Source organism: Vanessa atalanta, chromosome 15, assembly GCF_905147765.1.
Source record: "Vanessa atalanta chromosome 15, ilVanAtal1.2, whole genome shotgun sequence".
Taxonomy (NCBI): Eukaryota; Metazoa; Arthropoda; class Insecta; order Lepidoptera; family Nymphalidae; genus Vanessa; species Vanessa atalanta.
Genome location: NC_061885.1, coordinates 11,776,697 through 11,787,817, shown reverse-complemented (window position 1 = coordinate 11,787,817; position 11,121 = coordinate 11,776,697). Strand labels below are relative to the sequence as shown.

The 11,121-nt window shown below is 32.4% G+C and overlaps 1 protein-coding gene and 1 pseudogene across 1 annotated transcript in view; one reads left to right on the top strand and one right to left on the bottom strand.

The window, feature by feature from the left end:
- Positions 1-7,712: 7,712 nt before the first annotated feature.
- Positions 7,713-8,566, top strand: LOC125069495 (annotated as a pseudogene).
- Positions 8,567-9,290: 724 nt separating this feature from the next.
- The window catches only part of LOC125069558 (craniofacial development protein 2-like), a 46,793-nt gene continuing 44,962 nt past the window's right edge, over positions 9,291-11,121 (bottom strand). The window contains exon 2 of the mRNA XM_047679078.1: positions 9,291-9,354. Within this exon, the coding sequence (XP_047535034.1) occupies positions 9,291-9,354 (64 nt within the window). The remainder of the gene's footprint in view (positions 9,355-11,121) is intronic.

Below are 11,121 nucleotides of genomic sequence, written 5' to 3'. Positions count from 1 at the left end.
TTCTAATTTGAATAAACAAATTCAATATTGTCACCCGATTTTATTGCTAGCGGTTAGGTTTTCCCGTTTTTGCTTGCCCATACGTATGTAGATTATCTGTGATAGGCGCGCGTGCGCACAATGATGGACAGCACAATGTATCAAATGCAAATGTTGAGGGCGCGACCGATGGCGTTTACTTATCTTTCACAGTTGTACCCTTGAAGGGGCATTTTTTTAAAAGCTGCTTTGATAATATTGGGATATGTTTACTTGGTGGGGCTTTGTGCAAGCCCGTCTGGAGCAGCAGCGATACAATATTGTTGTGTTCTGGTTTGAAGGGTGGGTGAGCGAGTGTAATTATATATAATATCTTAGTTCTCAAGATTGGTGGCGCATTGACGTTGTAAGTAACGACTGAAATTTCTAACAGCGCTAAAGTGGTAAACACTCACCATCAGGTGCAATTTGCTTGTCAGTGAAACCCTCTTTAAAATATTAAACGTTAATTTATTGTCTCGTTAGATATTTATATAATGCACGATTTTCAATGTTTATAATAATAAATATCTATAACAAAATACTTTGTGAACATAGAACTGGTCAACAGCATTTGTCAACTGCTTTGTATGAAATGGGTAACTCTCATATTTGTGTATTTTGAGCTAACCCTTTACAAATAAATTAAAAAAAAAAACATACAAAATGCTTTTTCTCATAATACTTTTTTCATTATATTCAATGGGACAATCATATCGACTAAATTCGAGTGAGAGCCTTTACGTAATTGCAAGAACACTGGCACATGGAACATACCTCTTGCGATCTTCGGTCCATAGTTGTTAGCGCACGTTATAATAATCTTATGTTTTGATGTTTTAATTATTCAACTGAATATCACGCTTATTTGCATACACGATGATTACAGAAAATAAGGATACCTAACACTTGACAGCTCCTCACTGGTAGGCCACGGGCAGAAACAAGTACTTTATAAATATAATATATAAATATTACAATACAAATGTTTATGGGTAAAAGGTGATAATTTACACTTATAGCTTGAAAAATCGCTATCAATGTGTGATTTAATGCATCTCGATAAATCAAAAAACAAAGTCGACAAAAATATTTTTCCTTGTAAATCCAAAGTACCTCTAGATACACGTAAAGAAAGCAGTTCTAAGAAACAACAAAACACGAAAAACTAAATCTAAATTTAGACCGAGCTATTGACAAAGCGAAGATTAGCTCCAAACAACATTTCAGTAGCGTGTGTTTGACTTCTCTTAAGCTGAATGCTTCTCGTCTTACAACACAAACAGACGCAAGTTCCACTTTTTGATGCAAATACCTGTCATATTAAATTACTGCGTATTACTTTCAAGTGTTGTTTTAGATTAATTGGTTATACAATTCAGTGTACCGACGATTGTGTTTCATTGCTTTGAAAGTATTGGGTTCACTTAAATACTTTGAAGTTTTTTTTCATAAAGAGCTCAAGAGGTTTCTTTATACGAGATATTTTTTTATAAATAAAAATAAATATTGGACAACATCACATACATTACTCTGATCCAAATGTAAGTAGCTAAAGCACTTGTGTTATAGAAAATCAGAAGTAGCGACGGTACCACAAACACCCAGGCCCAAGACAACATAGAAAACTAATTAACTTTTTCTACATCGACTCGGCCGGGAAACGAACCCGGGACCTCAGAGTGGCGTACCCATGAAAACCGGTGTACACACTACTCGACCACGGAGGTTGCCATTTCGTTCGTTCGTTCGTAGGTTCGCCAGATATTGGATTCTACCAATACAACTTTCGTTGTTCTGAGATTTGAGGATGCGATTTGTGGTGTTGCCTTACTCGTGGAAGTTATATTAATAATATGAAGTCCTGATTTAGTTCAGTGCGATATCATAATTTTTAATTATTTATTTAAGTCAGAGCTTGTAACAATACATTTAAATATATCAATATTCTAAATCTGAAAATGTTCGATGATATATTATAGTATAGTAGTAGTATACCTATTTAAAAACTTAGCTGTTAACGAACATTGAGTAGAAAAAAAGAAGTATACGTGACTGCAAGCTTTTGAGATGAACGTATTCCTTTGCTTTTTATGAAGCTTAATTATAAATATGAGAATTTTATTATTAATTTAGCAGAAATATAATTGGTGTACGTTTCAGTAATAGTAATCGTACGAATGTATTGTGCATTGTTTGTCTTTTAATAAAGTAATTTATTAATTGAAAATACATATGATTATTAGTTATAATTAAAACTATTATAGTTCTAAATAAAAACACACTAAAAGTATTATACCAAATAATAGGTAGTTAAATATCTTTATAAAATAAAATTGCATGTATTGAACCCAATTAGATTATCTCCTTTTTTTATTTCTTTAATAAATTTATTCAACATAAGCCTACAAGAATTTTAGGTAAATAAAGAGTCCCTCGAGCACATTTAATGTAATAAACAAAATATTAACCGCAGATCAATGACCGTAGACCACATGCGATAGAAAAACAAGTACGTTATTATTATTTTTCTAAGACTCGATTATATTAATAACACACTCGAAGCTCCTGTTTCAAGCTAAACCATAATTTGTTTACACAAGACGCTCGAATATCGTATTTGTATTGTACTGGTGGTTCGAGGACGCGCCATTTGCACCACAAATAGTGAACTTATATCCTTTATAATAGTTATTTGAGAACTTTGTGATGACTAAGCTCATGTTTCACGCAGAAAATATGTTTAGAAGAAAAACTTTAAAGCAAAAATCACATTTCCGAGTAAATTATCTCGAGAAGATAGTTTGTTTCACTTTACTGCTTCAGTAAGAGTTGGTACGAATAAACATGCCGAATTTTATTCCATGAATGTAGGTTTCCTCAAGATATGTTGCTACAACACCAAACATGTGAAAATTCAGTGCTACTTGCCCGTTTGAAACTACGAGCTTTGTATGAAATTAAAAAATATAAATGTATTCCGTTGTTATTTTTTGGACCGAAATTTTTTATCGCTTCGAGCAAGCGTTACGTGTTTTATTTATTTATTTATTGGAAAAGTTACACCATCAACTTATCACTAAGCACTTAAAATTAATATTTGACTTGGGTAACATACAAAGTGATACTCTAGTCTTTAAATTTTAAGTCATTCGTCTTCTTAAGTAAACTAGGTTTATCACTTTTAGTTGTTATTTAGTAGAAATAATAAATTGAGTATTTTTGTTTGTTATGCTTTCGGTTTTAGTGAATTGATCATCGGCTTGAACACACGTTGTCAGGGGTGCCGAAAAGGACATAGAGTATCGTCCACCTGGCTCATCTACATACCCCTCCCCCTTCCCCCACTTTCAGGAGAAGCTGCAGGAGAGGATTTTGTATTACAAGTTTACTATTAAAATTATCAAGTATAATTTTAAAATTAGTCAGAGCAATATCTAAGAAAGCTCAAGTAGAAAATATATAATTTTAGATATTAGGAAATCGTGACCCCACATCCGCAGACGATCTCATTTAAGCCTATCGCATTGAATCGTCTCGGTGACTCACTTGATTAATTAACTTTTGTTCGTACTAATCTCATTCAGACAGCGAGCAAAGACGTGGGCGCGAGGTTGACTTACGAAATCTCGCATGAGATGATTCACCAGAGATTTATTCGTATTAAAGTTGATAAATTATAAATATTTTTCAAAAGGAACTAATCCATTAACAAGTGCGATATCCAATCTTCTCTGTCAAAATATTTTCTGCAATTGTAAATAGTTCTCGTTTGAATTTGTGTCAAACGTTTGTATAATTTTGATGGTTATCGACCTTTTAAAATATAATTACATACATTGAGTAATATAGAAAATATATAATATTTAAATAAAGTTTATATAAGTCAAATTTATAATCTATTCTTTGGTAATATGAGAACTGGCACACTTTCCGAGACAATGAAGTCTGCAGTTCAATTCAATTAACTTGTATTTAAATATTAGGAATACTATAATTTCATGAATACGTCTAAAATGTTTATTGTCATGCTACCTGCTAATAGAGGCACGTCTGGAAATAACGTAAATCCAATATAAACATTATTATAAATGCAAAAATCTTTTTGACTGTTGCTTTTTCACTGCCAACCCACTCAATCGAATTTATATAATATATTTATAAGATGACACGAAGTACACATCAGCGAGCAGCAAGCTTGATTATTTATATACAGCTAATTGTTAGGTGTTAGGCTTAAAAAGTATGACCTTTCTCGGAGTTCAAGCTTTCTGGTTGAGTGGTTTAGCCATGAAAGAACAACAGGCAAACAGGCAGAGTTACCTTCGCAATTATAATATTAGAACAGATAAGTGCAAATTTAGGTAAAATTTATACTAACTTATATCAAGAGAAGGATAAGTCAATTGTAACTTAAAAAACATTTACATTGAGAAAATTTAAGAAAAACTACAGTTAATCAGTAGTTTTTAATCCACCCCTGTTCTAAACTTATTATTATTTTTATTTCGATTCAAGTTTTACGTTTAAGTTCAACTTAAAGGCGCCAATACAAATGTATTGTTTCATTTATACCTGTTTATAATTAGCGTGAGAGTATGCGTAGACCGTTTAGAAATGTGGGCTTAGTATATGGTTTTGTTAAACAACTGAAACTACTTACATAAGACATTTAAAAAATATATTTAATTTCATATTTTTCCGATTTAATTATTCGTTTTTAATTTATGTTTCAATACAATGTATTATATCTATAAAGTACAAAATTGTCATTATGCTTTCTTTTTCATCATATGGTATATAATAATTATTGACTTATATAATTTTGAATTATTCTCGTCTATAAATTGGTTTAAGCTCGAACAAATTTTTCATTAATGCAATTATTTTATGTGATTTTTGTCACAGCACGGCAATTTAAGTACATAAACTATTTAGTCTAATAGCTAGCTCATATGGCTGCAAATCAAGAAGTACTCAGATGAAATCCCGGGTAGAGTCTTTTATCAGTAGAACTTTAGAGTTAAGAAATAATGTGCCCAAAAAGCACGTAGAGCTGTAAGGTTTTCTGACATCTTCTTTAGTATTATGTAACTATGCTATATATTTATATATATATATGAGTACATAGATAGTGCATATATGTTTATTAGTGTACACTATAAAAACTACTGCTAACGGAGCGTGTTTTTGAGAATTTGATACGATTAAGAGGCCAAAATTTGTTTAATCCACTAGTAGATATTTTTACACATAATTCTTATTATGAAATCACGAGTTAAATTTAAATAATTAAAATATATAGCCAGTCTCGAAGGATATATTAAGGCAATTGAATTAGTCTTGACTTCCAACTCATTGTGGTATAATTTCAAACGTGGGACTCGTGGAGGAGAGCCACAATTTCGCATTGTTATCACACGTTCAAGGCTTCAATCATTGAATTTGTGAACGTTCATGAGTAATTCATTCTGTTCAAAGGTTAAGTTCACATGCATCTGAATATCATGATATTAATTTATGAGAAGTATATTAGATTAGGGAGCCGAGACTCGGTTAGAACAAGTGAATCTTAAATGAGGATTGTTGGTTTATATCCAAATGAGCAATATTCAATTTTAAGGTTAATTTGATTTTGTTCACCTCATGGTCTATGGTAATGCAAAGCATTGTAAAGATCGTTTGTATGTTTCATGTCACACAAAGTTCTGATATATGTGTACATATAATTATGTACCAAATCTCACGGGAGAAAATGTCGTCTTCGCTAAGTACTGGCTTATACTTTATATTAGATAAATTAATTGGGCACGTAACAATGGAAAAAACTGATCTAGTTCTCAGTCATTTAGTTCAGGTAGTATTTCGGTAATCATAAAAGTCATGTCATATTGACCGGAATGGAGTAAATCGGATAGTTTAAAAGGCTTAATAGGATATTGTGGTATACTTATCATGTCAGAAGTCCCCTTTACTTAATTAGGAAGATAATATTGGTGAATCTATGTTGGTAGTATTTTTTTATCCATTTACTTGGTCGAAATTCTTATTGTAAGCGATGCGGTAAAGCGTTAAGTGGTGAGAGTACGTAGCGCTCGGTTTCACAGGTGAATATTCGTACCAAATCTACGATAAAAATAATGTCCTCTGACCACAGTTGCACATATCAAAGAGAAAGCAGATATCCGTACTCTCATAATCCAATGAAATGGCAATCTAACAAGGTTGATTAAGGTTCGGACTAATTTTACATGGTTTCCAAAGGCTTGTTATAAACATTTTCTATTAAAAATTTTGTAGTTTGCAGTAGTTTGATCGTGATATCTGATACAATGATAGGTAAACGGGCTGGCAAATTTTGATAAGTGATTACCACCATAGGCATTCGCGCTGTAAGAAATATTAAACATTACTTAAGACATCAATGCGCCACCAACCTTGGGAACGAAGATGTTATGTTCCTTCTGCCTGTTATCAGACTGACACACAAAACAGTATAAGTATATAGCTAAGTATTACCGAATGGACTTTTTCAAAGTCATCAAATAAAGTATATAGTCTTTATTTTGGCTGATAAATTTAAATGATTTATATAATACGATTAACGTTATTTGGTTACTTTTTATTGATCTTGTACAAATTTTGTTCATTTTTTTTTATCTCTCGTGATGAGAAATATGCTTAACGTATACAGGATGCAGCTTAGTCGTTCTTTGTTAATCTGTATTGTCTCTGGTTAATTCCATGTGGGTGTGTGTTTGATTATAGTGAGGAAATGCCCATATCAGAATTGATCGATAAGGAAATTGATAAATGGTGCTAAATGATTACCGATTTTGTGTTCTGGTTTTTTATTTGGAGTTCGATATAAGAATTAAACATGAACAAATACAAATAGAGAAGTGTTAATTTAAATTGAAATTCTGTCATCATTTCAATATTCCTCGCTGTTTTTTTTACATTAGCAGCCTGTAAGGTTCCCACTGCTGGGCTAAGGCCTCCTCTCTCTTTGAGGAGAAGTTTGTAGCATGTTCCACCACGCTGCTCCAATGCGGGGTGATGGAATACACATGTGGAAGAATTTCGTTGAAATTAAACACATGCAGGTTTCCTCACGATGTTTTCCTTTACCGCTGAATACGAGATGAATTATAAACACAAATACATACAATTACAATAACATCTCTTATTATATTTAAAAGGAGATGTTGCTAAGCTTCTTGCCGATCTTTTCTCAATCGCGGGTTGTATTATTGTATTAATAATCTTGTCGAATTGTTAATTAGTAGAAGTGTTCTTAAGAGCTTAATTAACCCATTTTGCGCCTCTGTACCTGATTGGGTACAGCAAAACAATTGAGGGTAGTTATCAAATTTTAAAAGTTAATGTTGTTATTTTCGCTCATTTTAATAGAAGACATACAGTGTATTGAAATAAAAACGATTTAAGCGAGTTTATTCATAATAGTTGTCACTGAGAGGATTACAATTTATCAATATAATCATTAAATATAGGTAAGTACACCATTTTATTATTTTCTAATGTTTACATATACCCAAATTTATTTTATGTATATTTGAATTGTAGTGTACGTCTTTATTGATCAAATAAATGATAAACTTATGTATTGCAACTTATATTTTCAAAGTAATCGTACTTGAAACACTGCTGTACCTAGTTGGGTACAACGGCCGCATCTATATAACGATTGCACTTTTTTCTTCAGGTTTTTATTACAATGAGTTCGAAACTTCTTAACGTTTCTAACTATTACAACGGCTTAGAGGAAGCAGTCATTGCTGTTTTAGAAGATAGTGACAGTGAGGCTGATTACGAATTCGTGATTATACCACCAGAACCTAGCATCGTGACAGATGAAGAAGAAGGTGCCAACGAGGCCATGATTATTGCCTCTTTACCCCGGGATGTGCCTGGTAATATAGAGGTATTTAGGAGTAATAAGGATACAATTCGATGTGGGGACCTTGACAGCAGCGATGATGAGCCTTTGGTTGAAAAAGCAAAGAGAAGTAAGTAGTCGACAACAGCCAGATCAGCCAGTATGACGTACGTGTTCACCAACATACTCTATTACAACTCAAGAAAGAACTGAAGTTATAGCTAGACAGAAACAAATAAAAGAACAATTTCAAGATCTTACCAGTACAAATACTTGAAACAATATTTGATGATGAAGTGATTAGCTTGATAATTACAAACACAATTTTATATGCTAATCAAAACAATAGACACACCTTTCAACTGGACTCTGTTGACTGTTGAAAAAGTTTATAGGCATATTTATATTATCTGGGTATCATAAGTTACCCAGAGAATATTTGTATTAGTCTTATGATGAAGACGTAGGCGTCGAAATGGTATCGAGATCCATACCAAGACAAAGATTTGATATTTTGACTTTTGATTGATTTGACTTTGATAATCAAAATGAAATACTGTTAGTGAGATGGAAAGATAACAGTGTTTGCACAATAACGACAAATTATGATACAGTTGATCCGTTAGGAGTTGTAAAACGATGGTCTCCTGTGCAACGTCAAAAAACTGATGTCAAGATACCAAAGCTGTTTTAAGCTTATAATAAAAATATGGGTGGAGTGGACGAGTTGGATCAATCTATTTCACTTTATAGGATTGCAATTTACAGAAAAAAGTGGTGGTGGGTTTTATTTACCTATATGGTAGATATGGCTATTGCAAATACGTGGCGTTTGCATGTTATCAGTCACAGTGATAGCATGGATCAGTTACATTTTCGATGTATCATTGCGAGATACTACTTACACCAGAAAACACAACTCAAGACGGTATAGGACACTATCCTTAAAAACTTGGAAAACCTTTACGATGTGTTATATGTCACACAAGAGTTCGTTGGCAATGCAAAAAGTGTCTCAAAACATTGTGTGTAGAAAAACAAAGTTTCGAAAATTTTCATCTATAATACGCCGCTGTACACAATCGAGTACACCCCCCTCTAAAGGACCCTGATTATTTTTTCTCATTTTTTCATACTTTTATTTTTATTTGATATGTAAACAATAGTAAAATAAACGTTTCGTAAAAATACCACTTTTGTTTTTATTTTGGCGGTTAATGGGTTAAATAGTTGAATGAAATAGTAGATAGATGTTTTATTGAAAGAATCTTACTGATCAACAGGATCACCAAATAAAGACGGGACTATGTTAAGCACAACAAGCGCTTAGTGAATGTATTTTGGCAAACTCCTTTGCACCAAAAAAAATATTTTAAGAGACATTTTGAGGTGCATCATCGATGATCCACACGCGGTGCCAGGGTTCTTTGCAGCTCCTGGATTAAGACGGGTCTGATGAAGTATATAAACTAATCGTTCTATCTAAGACACTTTTAATTGACATGATTCCTACCTGCGATCAATAAATAAACCTCTTTCTGAATTATTAGCATACACACATATATCCGTCTTGAATTATAAGCCAATGACTATTATAAGCAAGTGATACTTGATTATGGTTGAGGTGCGCTTCAATGCAATTCAATAAAGCGAGTTCGATTTTTATCGTTCAAAACAAAGATATGTTAATGCTAATTTGATGGACAGATTACAATCTTTTTTTACGCGACATTCCATTTAATGTTAATAAGTTTTCAAATGCCTGGTGTATTTCAAATTGATGTAGTTGTAAATACATGTGTTTGTGTAACTGCCCCGTGGTATACTTTAGGTATGGACAAAGAAATATTGCGGAGAACCTCGCTGTGTCTGATGAGATTTTGCTACTTGTGTATTTGCCAACTGATATTGGAGCAGCTTGGAGGAAATTAAATGTATTCCATGTGAAGAGAGCAAGCTTATTTTATATTTTAATATAGGTACAACTTTATTCAATAGTGTTTAATTTTTTCATAAAACCAAGAAAATTATTGTAAATAATTTAATGTCTTACGATCTCCGACCGGTGACATTGGGAATTGAGAAAATCATTAAAAAATAAAATAATCAGAAGCCAACTAGAGTATATTAGTCAAATTTGAATACGGCCTCTCCTGATTAATGTTTTGACATTGAGTTGGATCACTAACTCACAATCCACACTTAAAACACACGACTACATATTATGGCACCGTAACAATGATCGTTCAATATAGATATCAACAATACAAAGTTCAATAACCTCCTATGGAAAAACACATAACCGCCACCGGGTAAGCGCGCTAGTGTACGCTCATAATGTTGCGCATCACGTCCTCGCTAAACCAAAAGATCTGCGGTGAAAAAAGTGTTAAACCGGCGCGTGCGTCGCTCCTGCCTACTAAACTGCCTACTTATTATAATAATTTTATGCCGTCGTTTGTCTTAGTGCTAAAATTCAATAAAAATGGTATCAAGTGATATCTTTTTTCCATCATTTATATTTGATAACTCTTTGTATCAATAATTTTATTGATATGATATTGCTATTAAAAATAAAAAAAGTTTTTAAAAAAGCTGATATTTATCTCATATGATAATGGATTCTTTTATGTAAATTATCTTTTAAAGACTTCGTTAGGTGCAATGATATTTGAATTGGGAAATAGAATAATGTTTCTATGTAACGAGAGTGAAAAGTTTTTCACGCAAAAGTATTTTTGTCATGCTCTACATGCGCTTTAATTATTTTTACAATCGAAATGTGTTTTTACACATTTCGATTGTAAAAATACCTCGAGTTATATTTTGTTAATATTTATTTTATGTTAACTAAAAATATCGGATTATCAGAGTGTTGCATAATTATGTCCTAAATAGTTGTCTGGTCTCAATTAAGATTGGGCAACATGGCCAAAATCGTCCAGGATATCATCGTCATCATTATATACCACTTCTGCCGTATTTTTTCATCAAGGATCAAAGTCGTCGAACATATTATCCACATAGAATTTATTGTAATGTAAGAAATTTCTTTGTTAGCTTTTATGCCTAGATTTAGATTCAACCTGAGTCTTACAATAATCGTACCTTTTTTTTATGGCTCGAATGATATCGCATCGTAAGTTTTATATGCAGATATTTGAAGTAACATTCCCTTAATCAATTTAATGGTACGATTGTGA